This window comes from Tenrec ecaudatus, chromosome 4, assembly GCF_050624435.1.
Source record: "Tenrec ecaudatus isolate mTenEca1 chromosome 4, mTenEca1.hap1, whole genome shotgun sequence".
In the NCBI taxonomy this organism is placed as follows: Eukaryota; Metazoa; Chordata; class Mammalia; order Afrosoricida; family Tenrecidae; genus Tenrec; species Tenrec ecaudatus.
Window position 1 is genome coordinate 137,218,340 of NC_134533.1, and position 22,137 is coordinate 137,240,476.

A 22,137-nucleotide genomic window follows, 5' to 3' on the forward strand; every position below is an offset into this window, starting at 1 on the left:
TTTCAAAGAAAAAGGGGGAAGAAAACAAGGGAAAAGTATCATACATAATTCCGGGTCTGTCCACTTAAGACCATCTGCCCACTGGTTCTGGGGAGGTTCCAGGAACTGCCTCTCCTAGCCTGAAGTCTATTTGGGGGGCTCTTTATGGGCCCTGTGACTTCTCTTTGCTCCCGTTGCTTATCTGTTAGGTACTTTTCTTGGTTCGTCCTACTGTGGGGGGTTTTAGACCAGACTCACTCCCCATCATGTGTCCCCAGTATTGTCCTCTGTCACAGTATGTCTCAAGCTTTTCTCTGCCCTACAGACCTCTCAGTTTCTTAGCTGCTGTGTGCAGAGACATCGTCCTCAGGTGTGCCAGTTTGGGGTCTAATCCCTCACTCTCTTTTTCCTCCTTGGTTTGCTTCTGTTTGGGTGTGGCAGGCCAGCCTCTCTCCCAAACCTGTAGGTTTAATGTTCTCTATAGCACATACTTGTAGGGAGGAGGTCAGTTTGACTCTGGGTCCAACCCTGTAAACTTCTGTGTTCATGAGTTGCTGTCTGTGGTTACGTTGCCCTCAAGGTTTGGCGTTATGTGGTGGGGTCTTCACTCACACTCCCATGGAGTGTTCTGTGGAGACATGAACAATACCCTCCCCCAGGATTAGTGCCCTGCTCCCCCCATGTCAACATCTCCCTCTTCCCTTCCCCTCTGCTTTCTTTCTTCCACCCCTACTGTCCCTTTCTTTGTTTTGGGATGACATGTATACCCTTGGGCTTAGTCTGTCCCCCGCCTGTACCTCAACCTGTATAGTGTGAGATAAGTGGCTTTTCTTCTGTGCCTACTGTGCCGATTATATTTACCTCAGGGGATGCATGCTGTACTTATCCTTTGGTTGATTGGCTAACTTTGCTTAACATAATTTCCTCCATCTCTTCCCATGAGCTGATGTGCTTCATGCAGTCATCAGTGATTTTTAGGGATGCGTACTACTCCATTGTGTATGTGCCGATTTTCTAATCCACTCATCTATCGATGGAAATTTAGTTTCTTTCCAATACTTTGCAATTGTGAATTGCACCACAAGAAACAGGTGACTGGTCATGTCTAGTTCTTTCCACTTCTAGGTATATGCCCAATAGACGGTTTGCTGGGTTGTAAGGTAGCTCAATTTCCATTCCTTTAAATGTCGCCAGATCGCTTTCCACAGTGGCTGTACTTGTCTCCATGACCAGCAGCAGTGGAGGAGTTCCCATCTCGCCATGTCCCCTCCTACACTTATATTGCTCCATGATTTTCTGATCCTCAAGGTTGTTAGGTGGTATCTCAGTTTTAATTTGTGTTTCTCTGGTATTTTCTCATGTTTATTGGCTATTCGGGTCTTCTCCCTGCTGAAACGTATGTTCAGGTCTTTTGCCCACTTCCTCAGGGGGTTATCCCCCTTCCGTAGGGGGTCAACTGTTTCCTCTTATTTTTTGTAGGGTAGGAGGGCATTATGTTAGTCTGAGCTGACTAGAGAAACAAATCCAGAGACCTGCATGTGTGTAATAGAGAACTTTATATCAAAGAGTAATTGTGTATTATGAAAACAGCCCAGTCCAGATCAAGTCCGATATTAGCCCATATGTTCTATACCATTCTATAAATTCTTCAGACTCACACAGCACACACAATGACACCAAATGCAGGAAGATCACAGGTCAGTGGGTGGAAAATCTTGTGGATCCAGTGGTGGTGGAAGCATCTCAGCATTGATGGGTTGCCATGTGGCTCCTCCTGCTCCAGGGCTCTGGTTCCATCATTGTAGCTCCATGTGTCTTGTTTATAGGAAGACAAAGGGTCTAGCCTTATTTCCATAGCACCTCCAAATAAGGTCATCAAGCTCCGACCAGATTGACAGGCTAAACTCCACCCCATTCACTCTTAATATTCTCTAAAGTTGACACCAGATTATGTAACTACCACAGGTATGGTAAATTTTAGCACTAAGTCTTCTGTCTGTGGTGTCATTGCTAAAAATCCTCTTCCAGTCTGTGGGTTCCCTTGTTACTCTCTGGGTGAATTCTTTCGCGGCACACAGCTGCTTTAGTCTTAGTATAGCCCACTTGATTTCAGCTTCATCTGTGTGTATCTTTCCCTAGTTCAGTTAGCTATGTAATACCTGTGCCAAGGTTCTTAGGTTTGTCCTGATTCCTTTCTTGATGGTCCTGATAGTTTGGGGGTTTACTTCTAGGTCTGTGATGCACCTGGAGTTTGTTCTTGTGCAAGGGGTGAGGTAAGGATCTTGTTTCATTTTCCTACAGGTGGATATCCATGGTTTCCAGCACCACTTTTGTTAAAGAGGGCATCTACCTCCCACTTGGTGCTTTTTGGACCCTTATCAAAGATCAGTTGTCTATATGCTGATGATTTTATTTCTGTGGCTTCTGTGCTTTTCCACTGGTCTGAGTAAGTGTCATTCTTCCAGTGCCACGCTGGTTGACCATTGTGGTTGTATGATAAATGTTAAAGTCAGGGAAAGCAAGGCCTCCAACATTGTCCTTCTTGAAGAGTTCTCTGATAATTCCGGGCTTCTTCCCTCTCCATATGAAGTTGGTGGTCAGTTTTTCCAATTCTTTGAAGAAGGTTTTTGGTATTTGAATTGGGATAGGGTTAAACTTCTATAGTTCCTTGGTTAGATTGACATCTTTACTATTTTGGGTCTTTCAATCCACAAGCATGGGATATTCTTCCATTTGTGGAGGTTTCTTTTAGTTTCCTATAGTAGGATTTTGTAGTTTTCCTTGTATAAGTCTTGTGATTTTTTGGTTAGATATGTCCCTAGATATTTCCATCAGTTTTTGGCTATTGTGGAAGGTACTGCCTTCTTGATCTCTTCCATGCTCTTGTTCAATAGACTTCTGTTTGTTGATCTCTTCCATATTCCTCTATTGCTGCCAGTACTCCTGTTGTAGAGCATTTGGGGGTTTCAATGTATAGAATCATGTCGTCTGAAAATAGCAATAGTTTCCCATCCTCTCCCAGACGGATACCGTTAATGTCCCTTCTGCTGTCTTATATTGATAGCTAAGTTCTCCAGTATGATGTTGAATAAAAGTGGGGACAAAAGACATCCTTGTCTGGTCCCCTTTTTCAGGGGGATTGTTTTCATTTTTTCTCGATTGATTATGATGTTAGTTGTTGGCTTCCTGGGTTTCTTGTAAATAGCTTGTATTACCTTGAGAATTTTTCTTCCATTCCTATTCTTTTGAGTGTCTTAATTAGGAATGGGTGTTGGATGTTGTCAAATGCTTTTTCTGCATCCATTGATATTATCATGTGGCTCTTATCCTTTTTCTTATCAATGTGATGGATTATGTTAATGGACTTTCAGATATTGAACCATTGCTGCATCCCAGGAATTAATCCTACTTGATCATGATAGGTGATATGTTTTATATACTTTTACATTCTATTGGACAATATTTTGTTAAGGATTTTTTAATATGTGTTCATTAGAGATATCGATTTATAGTTTTCTATTTTGGTGGGATCCTTGCCCTATTTGTATATCAAAGTTATACTGACTTCATAGAATGAGTGTGGGAGTTTGTTATCTTTTTCTATGCCCTCGAATAATTTGTGGAGGATCGGTTTCAGCTCTTCCCTGAATTCTTTCCAAAACTTTTCCTATGACGCTGTCTGGTCCAGGAGATTTTTCCCTTGAGAGTTTTTGGTAACCATATCTACTTCTTTTGTTATGGGTCTGTTGAAGTTCTTGATCTCTATCTGCGATAATCTATGGAGGGATTATTTTTCCAAATTGTTGAATTTATTAGAATACAGACTTTCATTGTTCTTTGTGATTATCCTTTTACTCTTGTTGGTGTCCATTGTGATTCCCCCAGTTTCATCCTTCATCCTGGCTGTTAATGTTTTCTCCTTCCTTTGCTTGGTTAGGTTTGTGAGTGGTCTGTCAATTCTGTCGATCCTTAAAAAAAACACAGCTTTTTGCTGCATTGATTTTCTGCATTGTTCTCTTGTCTCCCCCACTCTCTGCCCTGATTTTTGTTCTTTTTCTTTCCTTTTTTTTTTTTTACTGTTAGAGGGGCTGTTCTGTTGACTCTATTCTAGTTGCTGGAGGTTTTGTGATAATGTATCAGTCATAAGTCTCTTTCATTTTCATACATGCACTGATCACTATCAAACTTCCTCTGAAAACTGCTTTTGCTGTATTTCATAGGTTTTGGTACATTTTATTCTCATTCTCTTTAGTTTCTAGAAACTTCCTAATTTTGGCCAGTACCCATTTATATCACAGGACATCATTATTCATCCTCCAATTGTTTGCCCTTGTTTTTCTGGCCATCCTTTTGTTGATCTCCAGCTATATGGTGTAGTCTGAGAGAGATATCTGAGCAACCTCTATGTGTTTGAATTTTTCAGGATTGACTTGTGTCCAAGCATGTGGTCTATTTTCAAAATGAACCATGTGCACTTGAAAAGAATGTGATTTTTTTCTTGCCTTTGGATAGACAGCTCTATAAATGTCTATCAGGTCTAGTTGCCTATTCTGGTGTTTACCTCTGTATCTTACTTGCTGAGCCTTTTTTCCAGTGATCTATCTTTCTCTGATAGTAGTATATTAAAGTCACCAACTATGATTGTTGAGTCTGAGATTTCTTTTTTCTTTTGAATAGTTTGTTAGACTAATTTCACGGGTTTCTTGTTATGTGTGTGTATATTTATTGTGCTCACTGATTCCTGGTCTACTGATCCTTTTAGCATTATATAGTGCCCATCCTTGTCTTTTGTTATTACTTGCACCTGAAGTCAATTTTTATAGAGATTAGGATTGCAACCCCTGCTTTTCTTAAATTGACTTTTGCCTGGCATATTTTTCACCAGTCTTTTATTCTTAGTCTAATTTTGTCAGTGAGTTTACAATGTGTCTTATACAGAAAACATAACCCATCAATCTGTTGCTTGCAAGAGACACATTGTAAGCTCACAGACAAAAAATAGACTAAGAATAAAAGACTGGTGAAAAATATACCAGGCAAAAGTCAATTTATGAAAAAGTTTAGCAGGCTGGCTCAGAAAACAACCCATCAGTTGAAGGAGATTAGACACAAGGTTGCAATAACAAAAGAGGTTTTATTTGTTCTAGCTTAACTCAGGGCTCAAGTCCTCAGGTACTCAACCACGCGTACAGTCTTGGACAAAAGCCCCAAACAAAGAGAATGCTACCATTTATATACACGGGGTTTACGTAGCCAGGGCTTTCCGCTGATTGGCTTGTTTGTGGTGGGTTAGCAGTGTGGTCCTTTGTGTTGTTCCTGCACTGGCCATGTCGTCTTCTCATTAGCGGTTTGGCCCACTGTGTCGTTCCCAGGTTGGCTAGCCTCCATCTCCAGGATTTTCCAGCTCTGTACTGCTAGGAAAAAAAGGAAACCAAGGCCTACCCGAGGTTGCAGAGCCTGCCATGGAGGCAATTTGGCTTTACATTATGTTTCTTCTTGGTGCGTGAACTTTATCCCCCCTATCGTGGACTTCATCACCCTTATTGTGGACTTCATCTCCTCTATCATTGTGTCCTTATTCTGTGTTGTTTCCCTCATATCCTATATTACTCCAAGCAGCAGCCTGAGGATTCCTTTTTGTGGCAGGTCAACATCTGTTTCTTCCATGAGTGTCATTAGGTCTAGGACTTTTCTCCACTGTTGTGCTGTTTTCCTTGTTTCCTTGTTGACGGTGTTGAGGTATGTTGCTGTCTGTGTCATTTTGGAAGAACTCAGCGCCAGATTCCTCAAGACCAAGGGGCCCTGAGTTCTCTCTCTGTGAGACTGGTATGAGTGGTTTTGGGGACTACTTGCAGTCTACTATGGTGGTGGGTCTGATGACTGTGTAGTTGAGTTGCTGAGGCAACTCAGTGTCTGGCCACTGTGGGAGGCCTTGGGGTAGGCTGAGGCCGGCCACTGTAGGAATGCCAATGGACCTGGTTGGGGCGGACCTGCAGCGTGGGCAGGGGCCTGTCTGGCCACTATTTGCAGTCTTTCAAAGACTCTTTGTGCAACCCAAAACCAATTTTTGGCTTGGACTATGGCTTTGGACTCCTGTTGGCTTTCCCTGTTTTATGTTAAAATCCTAGGCTCTTCACTGGGGATCTGAGTTCTGCCTGTCTTGTTATGTTAATGTTGTTAATGGACCAGATTTCTGGTGCCTTACATTCAAAGTTACACAAAGGAACACATCCTGGGATTGAAAATGTTTTTAAAAATGTTTTAATGTATAATAGGCTTGTGGGGTGCCTTGGTATCAGGACTGTGCCCCACTGTCCCCCATAGAAGGGGGACCAGATTAGCTGAGTGGGTTTGGGGCTGACTGGATCTGAATTCTTCCCGGGTTGTGCTCTTGTGTCACTCCCAGCAATCTCCTGCACAGCTCTGCGGGCTGTACTCCAGGATCTGCATACTGTCATGGGCAAATATCCCAGGGGTTCTTCAATTGCTACAAATGAGTGCCTAATTATCTATCTATCATTACCCATACTGGCATGCGTGGAGCTAGGGAAAGGGGGACATAGGATGGCTGATGTAGTAGCTCTGTTTCTGGCTGAGGAGGGGAGATGCAAAGCCTGTAAATGGAGGAGCAGGGAAGATAGCAGAGAGTGGAGCTCCGGTGTGACATCTTATGACTAGCTCTCCATGAGCCTGGGATTAGGACCACTTTTAGACAGCATCCTGGGGAAATTACTGCACACCAGGTCTTAGGTCTTGGGTGTAGGAAGGGGTGGTGGACACCATCCAGCTGGACCTTATAAAGGATTATTGGAGCCTACAGGCAGACACAGTGAACTTAAGAGTTTAAGTAGGTTCTCGAATCAGTCTGTGGGTGAAAATCAAAGGGGGAGATCTGAACCAGAACCAGCCCCTTGTACACTGAATCTGGTTTTAGCACCCAGCCTCCCAATATTGGCTTCCTTACCTCCTAATTTTCTGATCCTACAATAGGAGCACCAGGCAGGCGATTCTACCTGGACACCATCTTGACTCCTCTTCCCCAAATGGAGTATTATGTTAAGCTGGGTTACTACAGTTTGAACTGGAAATCTTTGGGTTACTAGTCAAACATTTAAGCATCTAAGCTATGTTGGGATTCTGAAAATAAACTTATTGCCATGTAGCAATTCTGACTCATAGAGACCCTATTGAACTGCCCCTGTGGGCTTCCAAGGTTGTAAATATATTTTAAAAATCATTTTTGGGGGGGCTCTTACAGCTCTTATCACAATCCATACATACATCCAGTGTCACACACATTTGTACATATGTTGCCATCATTTTCAAAACATTTTCTACTTGAACCCTTGGCATCGTCTCATTCTTTTTCCTCCCGCCCCCACCCTTCCTCCCTCATGAACACTTGATAATTTTATTATTTTTACTTACTCTGACCACTGTCTCCCTTCACCCACTTTTCTGTTGTGTGTTCACCTGGGGTATGGTGGTTATATGTCAATCATTCTGATCAGTTCCCCCTTTCTCCCCCCACCTTCCCCCTACCCTCTTGGTATTGCTACTCTCATTATTGGTCCTGAAGGGTTTATCTGTCCTGGATTCCCTGTTGCAAGCTCTTATTTGTACCAGTGCACATGCTCCAGTCTAGCCGGATTTGTAAGGTAGCATTGGGGTCATGATGGGGTGGGGGGGGATGGAGGAAGCATTAAAGAACTAGATAAAAGTTGTATGTTTTGTTGGTACTATACTGCACCCTGGCTGGCTTGTCTCTTTCTTGTGATCCTTCTGTGAGGGAATGTCCTATTGTCTACAGATGGGCTTTGAGTCTCCACTCTGCCCTCCCCCTCATTCACATCGATATGAATTTTGTTCTGGGTCTTCAATGCCTGATACCTGATTCCATCGACACTCAATAATCACACAGGCTGGTGTGCTTCTTTTTGTGGCTTCTCAGCTAGATGGCCGCTTTTTTATCTTCAGGCCATTACCATCCAAGACGCTATCTCTTTGATAGCCAGTCACCATTACCTTTCTTCACCACATTTGCTTATGCACCCATTTTGTCTTCAGTGATCGTGTTGGGAAGACGAGCATGACAGAATACCAGGTTATTAGAAGAAAGTGTTCTTGCATTGATGGAGTATTTGAGTAGAGAAAACAACAGGACGGATGATTCTAGAGGGACATGGGAGAAGGGCAGGTTAGGGAAAGGAAGTGGGGGGCCAACAAACCCAGGGACGAGGAAACAAGTTATCTAAAATCGATGGCAAAGAGTATGTAGAATGCCTGGTAGGGTTTGACAACACACAATGTAGCCAAGAAGAATTAATGAGAGCTGAATGAAGGTCGAACACTATAGTGGGACAAAAATAAAGTAAAAGGAAATGGAGGAATGAACTATGAGGCAAAAGATATTTATAGAGGTCTAAATACAGGCATGTACATATGTAAATATATTTGTACATACTGATAGGGAAATAGATCTATGTATATATTTCTATGGTAAGTATTAAGCTAGCAGACAGACATTGAGGCCTCTACTCAAGGCTATAAATCTTAATAGAGTAGGGAGCCTCATCTTTTCCCCATGGAATAACTGGGTTGTGACCAATGCACAACCCACAATGCCACTTGGGCTCTTGTATTTATATTTTAAGTTGTTCTTTGTATCAGATTACACGGTTTTATCTAGGTCTTGAAATTCATCAGGGGCATACTGAAAGGATTAAATGAGCTTTATTGGAGCCAGCAGCCGGGAGTCAGGTAGCACGCAATCCCTCTTTGCCCTGAGCACTACCCCAACTCCACTTTATAAAGCACCAAACTACGAGCAGGGGGATGACACTTTATGTCCAATAACCACCATAAGAATTCATCAAAACTCCCACTGTCATCACATTTCCATCCTTCACATTGGTGGGTTGGATATGCATCCCACTCATTCTCCTCTAAGTTTTACTTCTCAAAGTCCCCCCATAATAATGCCAAATTTAAGGTGCTGTTTGCAAACACAGGGTTGCTTCCTATACGCTTGAAGATCAACTGCTTCAAGGTTATCTTCCTGAAAGTTGTCATCAAAAGCAATCAGATCCTATTGTCTGTCCCACTCCCTTCTGATAAGGATCATAGATTATCCCACTGGAGAAACTCAAAGATGTCAAAGGTCAAGCCAACTCAGGGACTACCAAGGGTAGGCTGCCATCTTGACTCTAGAGCAGTGGTGCCCAACCTTAATACCACGACCCTTTAATACAGTTCCTCATATTGTGGTGACCCCCATCCCAAGCATAAAATTATTTTTGTTGCTACTTCCATCATTTTGTTACTGTTATGAATCAGATGACCCCCGTATGGGTCTCGACCCCCAGGTTAAGAACTGCTGCTCTAGAGCATGCCCATCTTATTTATGTACTTTCCTGTCACATATACGCCTCTTGTACAACTCCTTCTTGTTACACGTGTTTACCATGGTCTGCGTGCCCAGATTATATAAGCTCATGAGTATATATTAAGTTCTCTGTTACAGGACCTGGTTCCTGAAGCAATCATGGAGGTGAGTCCCTGCATGCTTTATCGTGTCTGATGTCTCTTTAATTTACCCCTAAATTACACTCCCGACCCCTTGGGCCCATTCAGATGTGAAAGCTGGCCGCACATATCCTTTACTAGGAGTTGCAGTAGTACATTGGCAGATGCCAGAAATTCAAGCCTGATTCCGAACAAAACATGGAACTAGGTGTTTCATTGCTGATGTCGATGGGTCTTGGCTAAAAGCAGAGGATACCAGAACGATGTCTGCCTTTGTTTCTTTGACTGTGCAAAGGCATCTATGTGGACCATAGTTAACTGTGATAGCATTGCGCCGAATGGAAATTCCAGAGCACTTCATTGTGTTCACACAGAAACGATATCCATGGCTCAAGAAGCAATTGTATGAAAAGAAGGGAACACTGCCTGGTTTAAAATCAAGAAAGGTGTGTGTCAGGGTTGTCTACTCTCACATAATCAGGGAGCTGGCGTTATGAAGACTGCAGCACCAGGACGGGAGGCAGGCTTATTAACCTGCAATGTGCAGACGACACAACCTTGCTCCTGAACGTGAGGGCTTCAAGCACATGCTGATGCAGATCAAGGATTGCGGCTTTCAGTGTGGACTAGAATTCCATGTAGAGGAAACAAAAAAATCCTCACAATTGGGCTAATAGATAACCATCCTGGTAAAGGGAGAAAAGTGTGAGCTTGTCAAAAGTTAATCTTGCTTGCATCTACACTCAATGCTAATGGAAATAGCAGACAAAGATCTAACAGCACATTGCATTAAGTGAATCTGCAATTGGGTTACCTTGAGGACTAAGGTGTGCCTGACCCAAGCCATGGTATTTTCAAATTACCTCATATACATGTGAAATTTGGACATTGAATAAGGAAGACTGAAGAAAAATTAATGCATTTGAACTGTGGTGTTGGTGGCAAAGAATACTGAAAGTATCATAGACTGTCAAAAGAACAAAAGGATCTGTCTTAGAAGTACAGCCAGGATATACCTCCGAGGCAAGGATGGCAAGGCTCATGTACTTTAGACATGTCATGAGGAGAAATCAGTCCCTGGAGAAGTACATCATGTTTGGTAAAAAGGAGGGGCAGTGGAAGAGAGGAAGGCTCTCAGTGAGATGGACTGACCCAGTGGCTGCAACAATGGGCTCAAACGTAAGAACCGTGAGAGGCTGGTGCAGGACCAGGCAGTGTTTCTTTCTATTGTGCACAGCTTCACTATGGGTTGGAACTGACTCAAGTGCACCTAGCAACAATGTAAAATAAATTAAATACTGATGATACATAGGACACTGTGGATGAACCTTGAAACCATTTTAAGTATAACAAATTAGAGCTAGAAGGCCACTCATTGTAAGATACCATTCATTTAAAATGCAGAAAAGAAAATTTCAACACTCACACTCACTCACTCTCACCCACTCACTCACTCACACTCACTCACTCTCAATCACTCTCATTCACCCACTCTCACTCACTCTCACATTCACTCACAAAACATTTTGTTAATAAAAAAAGAAAAGTCATAGAAACACATGTAGATTAGTAGTTGCAAGGGCCTGGAGAAGTCCAGCTGCTAGTTGGCATGTGGTATCTATTTGGAATGATGAAAATATTCTGCAATTAGACAGTGGTCATGGTTAAAATTCTTTTAATATCTAAAAAAAAAATCACTGAATTGTACACTTTAAATTTTCTGCTCCTCCTGTAAGTGGCCTGAGGTAATCGGTCCAAATGGTTCACTATTCACTTGACCGAGAAAATCCCACAAAATCATGCAAATCAAGAGGGACACTCTCCAGAGTCACTTTAAGAACACCCGTGAAACTGCCCAGACCATCAAGGGTGTGCATGTCCAGAAACCAACGATATATTTGAAAGACATCACTTGGAAGAAGCAGTTACAACAGTGGGATTGGTTGGCGTGCCCAGGCCAAACAGTGGGGTTGGACCAGGGTCTGTGGCCCAAAGAGAATGCTGAATGCTGAACTTATGGGTTTAGATGTGGATTCTCTGGTCATTGGGCACATTCAGCTGAACAAAGCCCCCAAGATACACCGCTGGACGTACAGAGCTCATGGCTGGAGCAATCCATACACGACCTCCCCCTGCTACATTGAGATGATCCTGACTGAAAAGGAACACATTGTTCCCAAACCAGAAGAGGGGGTTGCATAGGAGATAAAGATCTCTCAGAAGAAACTGAAGAAGCAAAAACTGATGGCCGAGGGCTAAATTAAGCTTAAAATAATAATTTAAAAATTTTAAGTAAATTTTCTGGTAGGTACAGTATATGAGAATACATTGGACACACTGTCAGTTTATAATCTAATGCCAAGTTTTATTCACCTGTTTCTCATACAATATGCTGCCATTCAAAATATACCTCATAAATAACTCATGCATACAGTAGGCATTCTATAAATATTCTGATATAGTATTTAGGTATGTTTTAGAATGACTAAAAATCCTGATGTAAAATCCCAGTCAAGAAGTGCATAATCCCATCGTAGACAAAATATATAACTTTACATTTTTATAAGAATTTGCCCCAAAGGGGGAACACTTACAATTTGGAAAGTAAAAAGCTAGTGAAGCACAACACTAACTAGCCAACAGTCCTGGATCAGTGGTGCTTGTTGACCAAGGGCTACCTGCACCCTGTGGCCTACGACTCTGACATTCAGTTTTCAAGGGTGTCGAAAATCCAAACCACACTTCTTAAGTGAACACAGAAAAAATAGCAAATACACATTTGATTCTCCAATTTAAAGTCAGTGCATTCTACCTTAAGCAACAAGAGAGCTCTACAAATAAGCATGAAGTCATTCTAAACAATGTATGATCAATTCTGTGGGAAATACATTGGAAGATCAGCTCAAGAACCTTAGTCCGAATATAAAGCAAATCCTTGTATTTAAGGGCCTTCCAGTGTTTAACAATATAAAACAGACTTAACATATATAAGGTTAAAGAAAAATCTTCTAAATCCTTGCGTTGGGGTAGAATGTCTAGTAAACATTCACTCAAACTAAAAAAAAAATTATAGCTCTATTATGAGAGGAAAAATTAAAAGCAACCAATTACCTAACCTTAGAAAAGTAGTTATGCAAACTTATAATCAAATATCCTACAACTACAAATGAAAATGTCTACTTACTATAATTTTCAAAACGATATAATTCTATAAAAATTCAAATACATGGACAAATATATGTTAATATACATGGTAATGTATATATAAAATTCTATTAGATGAAAAAAGCTAAATTAAAAATATACAGTGATTATAATTGTGTAAAAGTGAATATACTACAATGACCAAAACAGAAGTGAATTTTATATACATAAATATTAGAATTTTAAAAATTTGTTGCTTAAGATTATAACAAAATAAAAAAGAAAACTTAGGCCATTATTTTAGATAAAACTATACTTTTACATAATACTGGAATATATGTGAACCCCTAGAACAGAGATTTCAAAAACAATGACCTGTATATCACAAATGTATTCTATAGGAGACCAGCCCATTTGTTGATCTCCATTTTACAATATATTCCGGACAATGTGTGAAGTTTTAACTGTCCCTTTAAAACACAAAGCAAAATTTAAAAGCACTGTCCAAATAAGAAAACCAAGCAGCATGCTAACAAAAATCTATGTACTTCATTTGTTCCTGTATAAAGCCACCAGCAGAGGGTGTTAAAAAAAACAATTCTATATACATATTTTACATACCATATATTAACACTATACATATTTTAAAGAATGGCTTTTACATAATCCTTTTTTCAATATATACCTTCTTAATTATAAATTATGTAAATGCAGTCTTTAAGGTTTATTATTGAAAATGAGTTGCAACATGATTTAGAAAATGGTTAATTTCTTGGATAAAACATAGCATATTTAGAAGTCCGAAAGCCAAGTAAGTCCCTTATTTCATTCCGGAATTTCGACAGGTCCTGGCGTATTTCATTTAAATTCTCCACAGTTGCCTGATCTGTACTTTGCATCTTCTGTCTCATAGAAGTCAAGTAGCGATGCACTAAGCAGCACATCACTTTTTGGTAGTTTTCATCTCTCTTCTGTTTCAAATTTCTCCATTCCTTTAAAACAAACAGTAATATGATAACTAATGAGGATCAGAAGGAGCATTAAATGGAGTGGATTCTTGTAATAATAAATTTCACAGATATAAATATCTTTTTTAATGTATTTTATTAGGCTATATATAATCATTTTGTTGGGAGCTCTAACAGATATTATAACAATAAATAATTAGATAAAGCATAATTGCTGCCACCATCATTTTGAAAATATTTTACTTCTAACTCTTTCTTTGATATCAGTTCCTCTTTATCTCTTCTCTTCCCCCACCCTACTTCACAGGAACCTTATTATATTATATATTATCAATTATTACTGCCACATCTTACACTATCCAATGTATCTATTCACCTACAATTCTGTTATTTATTCCCCTTGAGAAGGGTTATACAGTCATCATTGCTATCAGTTCTTTCCCTACCCCTCACCCCCTGTCCCCACTTCCCATAACCCCAGGGAATTATTACTCCCATTACTATTTCTGAAAGGTTTTTGGATTTCATGCACTGAACAATCTACCATATATACTTGTGTATAAGCCGAGTTTTTTAGCACAAAACTGGGGTTAGGTTTATACATGGGTTAGTGTTACCCCAGCGAGGTGTAACATCTCGCTGGGACCCTCCCGAGGTAGGGATGAGCGCCTGTTATCTCACAGGTGATTGCTGTTTCTCCGCTGTTCATTCAAAGCCCCACTGACACTACAGGGCTTTGAATGTTTGTTTACTCACATCTAACCAATCAGAGCCATCCTATGACGTGGACAGCTCCAATTCGCAGAAGCACCCGTAGTGATTCACTTACGCCGGCAGCTGAACTGGTAAGGATGTGTCTGTGGCTGCGCACTGTCTCTCTCCTCTGGTCTCTGTTAATTCACATCCTGCATTCCCCGCCCATACGAACTCCCCCCTTTCTCCTGGCTAACATGTCAGGGGGGTTGGGGGTGGGGGAGCATTACCATGAAAGCTCTTTTTCAAAGTCTTCTTTTTTTATCCTATTAGAAATGGATACGCTTGAACCAAAACAAAAACACCAGTCACGTGAGGCTGGTTTCAAAATGAAGGTTGTGTCTAGAGCAGAAGAGAGCAATAACAGTATTGCAAGTAGGGAATTCTGTGTTGACAAAAAGCAAGTGAGGGAGTGGCGGAAAATGAAGGCTGACTTGGAACAGATTCCAAAAGCTAAGAAAGCTCGTCATGGTTTGTCTTTGTATGGGGCTCTAGAGAGTGAATTGCATAAATGGGTTATGGAGTGTAGTCTAAATGGTTATTGCATAACTCGCATGGGAATCCACATACGTACTCTACAAATGGCTAAGGATGACAAATATAATGCACCAGGCATTGAAATATTTGCTGTGTCAGCAGGATGGTGTACCCGCTTCATGAATAGGTTTGGCCTATGTTTGAGACAAAGAACAAAGATTTCCCAGAAACTGCCACAAGACCTTGAAAAAAAATTATGTCATTCCAGTCATTTATTATAAAACAAAGAAGGATTTATAATTATGACTTGGCAGATATTGGGAATATGGATTAAACTGCCATGACTTTTGATCTTCCAAGCAACAGAACTGTGGCAAATTTAGGAGAAAAAACCATTTTTTCTCAAAACCACAGGAAATGAAAAAAAAACACTTTATAGTTGTTCTATCATGTTTGGCTAATGGAACTAAGTTGCATCCTGTCATTATTTTTAAGAGAAAGACCTTGCCTAAAAAGATCAATTTCCCACCAAGAATTACTGTGCGTGCACATGTTAAAGGCTGGATGGATGAAGACAGAGCAAAAAAATGGCTGGAAGAAATTTGGAACCGACGACCAGGAGCATCCTTAAAGAAAAAGCCATCGTTACTTGTTTGGGATATTTTCAGAGCCCACCTATCGGATGACATAAAAAAATTTGCAAAAATCAAGTAAAGTTAAGGTACTTTAGCTGTTATTCCAGCTGTACTGCAGCCTCTGGATGTATCTTTGAATAAGTCTTTTAAAGACCACGTGCGAAGGATGTGGCATGAATAGATGTCATTTGGTCAAGCCCGTCTAACAAAAGGAGGAAATCTCATGAAGCCTGACATAGAGTTAATAGCAAAGTGGGTTCGAGATGCATGGGAAGACATTCCAGAAGACATGGTGCGACGTGCCTTCCAGAAATGTAGTATTAGTAATGCTATGGATGGCAGTGAAGACTGCGCTTTGTATGAAAATGACAGCAGTGATGGTGATGACGGCTATCTCAGTGAGGACAGCGTCTACGATGACCTAACACCAGCTGAAGCTCTGCATTGGGATATGGATGATGATGAGGAATCCAGTTTTGAAGGATTTTAACTCTTTACATTTTAGCTTGGTTGCTGATTGAGCTCAGGGAATAGTACTCTTAAGGTATCACTGTTGATACCTTATTGTTTTTGTGGAACCTATTTTCCACTTACTGTGCTGCTTACTAATGTTAAGTGACTTGTCCTTTTATGTATGTTTTTTATTTAAAATAAATATTTAAATACATTACTCCAGTGATGTCTCAATTTTTAGTAATTTTATTTTCATTTGTTTTGATTATTGAATAGCTTCCGTACTTTCCACCCTAGGCTTATACTCGAGTCAATCAGTTTTTCTGGTTTCCCAGGTAATAATTAGGTACCTCGTCTTATATTCGGGTCGGCTTATATTCCAGTATATACGGTAATTATACAAATGAGCATATGCTGATCTAACAAGATCAATGAGGTAAAACTAAGACCATAATAGTAAGGGGAGGAAATATTAAAGAACTACAGGAAGTTATGTGTTTCATCAGTGCTATAGTGCACCCTGGATACATCATCCATGTGGCCCTTGTGTGAGGGACTATCCAATTATCTTACAGGTGGGTTTTGGGTCTCCACTTTGTCTACACTCCTTCACGTCAATTTGATTGCTTGTTTTTGGATTTCTGATACCTATTCCTGTCAACACCTCATGATCACACAGGTTGGTGTGCTTCTTCCATGTGGACTTTGTTGCTTCCCTGATAGATAGCCACTTCGAGCCTTTAAGACCCTAGATATTGGATCGTTTAATAGCCATGCACCATCAGCTTTCTTCATCACATTCATTTATCCACACATTCTGTCTTCAGCAATCGTGTCGGGAAGATGAGTATCCTACATTGCCACATTATTAGAACAAATTGTTCTTGTACTGAGGTAAGATTTAAGTAGAGGCTCAAAGTCTATCTGCTTCCGTATTGTGTGTATATATTTACATATATACATATCTATGTTTATACCTATACATAGTTTTTAACTTTCTTGTTCTTTCCTCTTGCCCCACTATCATGTTTACCTATCATTCCCCTCTCAGTAATTCCTCTCGGTTGCATTTCAATTGATCAAACATGACCAGGAATGCTACACCCTCCTCACCATCAACTTAGATCCTTTGCTATTCCTCTGTTCCTATCATTATTGGCTCATAGCTCCCCTCCCCCTGCTTCCTCCTCTTCCACGCCTCCCCTCACCCCCACAACTGTTGGTCCTGTTGCTGTTTTCTTGGAATTGCTTATCCTGCCTATCTTATACAGATAGACACCAAAAGAAAAAGGGAAAAGAAAAGTATAAATAAATGGACCATACAAATAGTTCCAAGTCTAATTGTTGTCCTGACCCAGAGTAGATGAACATCTCTCTGTTAAATAGCAAGCAGGCCCTGTTGTAATCCACCAGTCCAATCTCCTTTCTCTCAGGGATCCATATCCCAGGACCTGCTTACCTAACAGCACTGATACCCTTTTCGTCCACAGTGTTCGTGTCCCAGGGGCTCGCCTTTTACAAGACCCCAGTGTTCTTTCTACAGTGAAGGATGGAGCAGTCTAGTGCCCCACCCACCCCCTACCTCATTACACCTTTAGACTTTCAGTATAGCCCTCTTGTGAATATCCCTCAACTAGTTCAGATGAGCAGGCTTTATTTTTGCCACAGCATGTTGCAAAAAGGAGCTAACATTAGTTTAAACAAATACAATCAGCCCAAAACTATATGCTTGTCTTAATTTTTAAAGATTAATGTGAAGAAGCTTCAGTTTATACTTGAGATCAGCACACTATGACTCATAGGCCAAATATGGCCTGCATTCTGTTTACATATAGTCTGAGAACTAACAGGGTTTTAACAATGAACATTTACACCTATTTGGTGATCAGGAACATCACCTTTGAACTCCATTTAAGAGAAATGTTATCTGCCCCCGCCCCATTGCGCCCCTCCTCACAACAGCCACCAAAATTAACTGCATTCTTCTCATTAGGAGATCTGCATGATAAAAAGTTATTATGCAGGGGACTTCAGAAAGTTCATGGAAAAATTCTTCCACATATTTTGAAGCCCCCATGTACTCAGTTATTGTTATATTTTGAATTCTGTCAACAATTTTGTGGGAATTTGTTTTCTCATTACATTAATTCATATACAAGAAATTTTATTTTTGTCTCTTGGCCTATAAAGCCTAAAATATTAGTAAATTATCAAGGAGGAACTGATTGCAAAGATCAACACATAACCCAACCCAGAGAGAAGAACAACAGAAACCGTAGGGGGAGACAGCGGTCAGTGTGAGATATGAAAAGAACAATTTATAATCTATCAAGGGGTCATGAGAGTGGGGGAGGATGTAGCGAAAAAAGGAGCTGATATCAAGGGTTCAATAGAAAGTATCTACAAAAGAATAATTATAACATATGTACAAATATGCCTGATACAGTTGATATATGGATTGTAATAAGAGTTGTAAAGCCCCCAATAAAATATTTTAATTAAAAAATAGTAAATGACCAAAATTTAATAAATTATTAAAACATACACACATATCTATATATTTTACTAATTAGTATATATTCATATATATACACATATGAGGTGCCTCCAAACGCTTGTGGAAAGATAGAATTCAAAGATAGTGGTCTTTTCCCATGAACTTTTCGAAGCTCTCTTGTACATATAGCACACATGAAACCAGCAACAAACCCACTGTAATTACTTCATTCCATCTCACTGATCCCCTAGGATGGACTAGACCTGTCCCATTGGGTTTCCACAGCTGTTGATTTTTATTTACATAAGGAGACCTTGTATCTTTTGCCCATCAAGAGACCACTGTGTTTGAACGTCTGACCTTTAGATTAACAGCCCAGCACCTAACCCACTGCACCACCAGAGCTCATATACATATATTAAATAGTAAACTTAGTAAACTGGCCCTCTGTAGGAAAAAAATTGCCAATTCCTTTTTTGGGTAACAATATAGTTGAAATACCAGGGATTAATTTTCCAGAGAAACCAGAAAAATATGAGTTTGTTGTCAGTGGTCATTCTTTATTATACTGTCCAAAGAGGGATTCTAAACATTTCCCACGTTCTGAAACTATGAGAAGAGATTTCATGTGTTAGGAAAGCCTGAAAGATCACAGAGCTTTCTCTCAGCAAACATGTACTGAACCGTCACTCTGTATTAAAGAGTATGGCATGCATGCAGTAGGCACAGAGTAGTGGGGTAAAATATCTCTCAGTTTCAGCCTCTAAGGAGCTTGTATATTTATGGTTTAGGAGTTCCTGAGATTAGGTACTGTTAAAACTCTATTTTTCAATTTAAACTCCCAATTGCTTACCTTTAAGCTGTTTTGCCGTTTGACCCTGCCTTTTGATGTATGAGAGCAAATCCACTTGCTGAGGCTGCTAATCATATAACAGATAGTCTTCGGTGAAGGAACGATGTTGAAGGGCGGGGGTAATGTGCATTTGTCGTCAAAGTAGCTAAGCCACAACTTTGCTCGAGCAAACTTCCATTCTTTGTCTTCATGATTCTAAAAAGGCCCATGAAAAAGTAATTTAGAATAGAAATCAATACAGATATACCTATATTTGTTTACATAAGTATGTAGGCATGTTTTGAGTGTAAAGAGAAAGAAAGAGACCATTTTAAGCTGTTTAAAATTTAAATTCAAAATCTACAATTAATGGAACTACTTGCACTTGAAAGACCTGTATTTAATTTTCAAATAATACCATTTATTAATTCTTGTTATCTTTGGTCACTGTGGCTACGGCATACGGTTGGTCTGCTCTGAAAACCAAACAGTCGAGTTGTGAGAAGGTGGGCTTACCGCTATCAGTTGGAAGCTTTTATGCAGCATTGCCACCAGCAGCTTTGTCAGCACAATCACCACAACTACGTTGTATGTGCCCACAATCACAGCGCCAACAAACGACTGCAGCTCTTCACCATAGCTGAACCGCGTGACAAAGATTGCCACATGTGCCAAGGAGAAAATGTACCAGAACAAAGCAAAGCAAGTGCCGATGAACCTGTGATGACAAGTACATTTACATTCAGGGAGTCAATTTTTAGAAATTAATTATCACTCAGATCAAAATTATTTTTAAAAGAAACTTTGATAATCCAAGAATAACACATTATAACAAGGTTACCACTATAATATAGATAAGTCTTACTTTAAATAAAGAAATTCAAAAGGAAGATATGTTCCTATTTAACCCCTTGCTACCGTTCTGTTTGCTCTTAATGTAGTTGGCTAGTCCGTGTAGGGCCCTATTACAGTCACACTAGACTTTGGCACTCCTCTACTCAGACACTTGAAAATGACTCTCAATCCTAGTGGCCCAGCGTTCTTAGAAGGACTGATAAGGTCCAAGGTCCTACATGATACACACACACACACACACACACACACACACACACACACACACACAATCCCATTACCTCTTAACTCATCTCCCAATCTCTCCATTTTAGTCACTTGGGTCTAGTCACACTGGCTTCAGACTTCAACAAGCTCCAGAACCTCATATGCTTTTGTACATACACACACATGCGCATGCATGTGTGTTTTGAGCGAAGCACTGCTGGCACTGTTAAGGCACTGAAAAGTAGGTGAGTCCAATGCATCAGCTGCTTCCCGTGGGGGAAGGGAATGATAAGGCAGTCTCCTGTAGAGACTTACAAGGTTGAAACTCCTATGAGGGGCTAATGTACTATCTGAGAGTTGTCTATGAGTTGCAAGAGACTCAAGGGCAGTAGATTCGGGTTGGACTTTGTTGTCCAGGCGGCTCCAACTCCTGGCAAACCTATTTATAAAAGAATGGGATGCTGGGGGGCTTGTCTTCCAGCACTGTTACAGACAATATTCTGTTGTGATTCATAGGGCTTTCATTTGGTATTTTTTAAAGCCAGGCCTTTCTTCCTAGTCTGCTTAGTCTGGTGATTCCCCTGTCACCTGCGCACCATGGATGACCCAAATGGCACTATATTCCCAAATTCCAACTTTGTATGCTTAGCCTTTACCACTGTGTAAGGCACTACCTATTTTATCTGTTTTCTTATTTATTGTCTGCCTACCTTCAGTAGAATGTAAGCTCTATGAGGATAGCTTTGTTCACTGATACTGTATTCATCAGCACTTAGAAAAATTCTAGCACGTAATAAAACCAAAAACTAACCCACTGCCAGGCAGTCAACTATGACTCATACTGGCTATATAATAAGTTGTATATATATATATATATACACACCCATTTAGTGAAAATGAATGACCATTTATGTCATATGATTCAAAATGGAACCTAGCAATGACTGTGAGTCACTACTGACATTTAACACCTGGGTGCAGAGAAGCTGAATACCTCTCACTGTACTGGCTTGATGAACAACTGCCCTGTCCAAGATGCTAAGAGCACTCCAAATGCCAAGGATTTGCCTCCCATGAGAAACTGCAGGATGGAGGACAATACAATGACAGAGACCTACTATTTGGGTAAAATTCTGCATATAATGATGACGATTACAAATTAATGAAAAGCAAAGTATTTATTAAAATTCGCAACTACTCAGGAGGAACCTCTTTCCTGAAGGTCCATGACAGAGAGACGGATATTGACTCAACATTTAAAAAGACACTCACGAGTGAAAGGTATCATTGCTTTGCTGTTCACAGAAGATGCCCACACAGTCCTTCTGCTCCTTTGGAGTATAGCCTTTATCATAGAGTTGTGTCAGTCCAATTGTGAAAGAAAACAGAACAAGGAGGAACATCCCAAGGAATTTCCCAAAATCTTGTAACATCTGTCCCATTGATATCTGCAGAGTATATTACATAGGTGTTCATTAAAATGATCATGAAAAACAAAACATTACCAGGCCAGACTAAAAAAGAGGAAGATAACCTACTGCCCATAGGTTATCCTTTTTATTCTAGCTGAAGATAATAGTTCCAACTTTTAAGATACAAAAAAAAAAAATCCAGCTGTCTAAGAAAAAGCCCTTCCAATCATGCCGTCATCATTCTAAGGTGCTTGTGGGTCATTCTACAACTCAAGTACGTTGAGACTCTGGCCTCCATGACCTCCAACATTCTTTTTGTTAAAAAAAAGAGAGAGAAAAAGCCCACTCCCAAGGGCACCCTAAAATTCAAAGCCCCTAAAATCATTCATTAGCTACAGCTATA

General features: G+C 40.3%; 1 protein-coding gene across 4 annotated transcripts in view; it reads right to left on the reverse strand.

Annotated features, from left to right (window-relative positions):
* Nucleotides 1–11,736: 11,736 nt before the first annotated feature.
* Nucleotides 11,737–22,137, reverse strand: part of TRPC1 (transient receptor potential cation channel subfamily C member 1) — a 77,316-nt gene continuing 66,915 nt past the window's right edge. For 2 of the 4 annotated variants that reach the window (XM_075546800.1, XM_075546803.1), the window contains 4 exons: nucleotides 21,595–21,770; nucleotides 19,780–19,981; nucleotides 19,285–19,479; nucleotides 11,738–13,640 (listed from right to left, as the gene is read on the reverse strand). In XM_075546800.1, coding sequence (XP_075402915.1) covers nucleotides 13,413–13,640; nucleotides 19,285–19,479; nucleotides 19,780–19,981; nucleotides 21,595–21,770 — 801 coding nt within the window. In that variant the 3' untranslated portion in view covers nucleotides 11,738–13,412. Of the gene's footprint in view, nucleotides 13,641–19,284; nucleotides 19,480–19,779; nucleotides 19,982–21,594; nucleotides 21,771–22,137 lie in introns of all 4 variants that reach the window. The other 2 variants (XM_075546802.1, XM_075546801.1) reach the window with 2 other exon arrangements.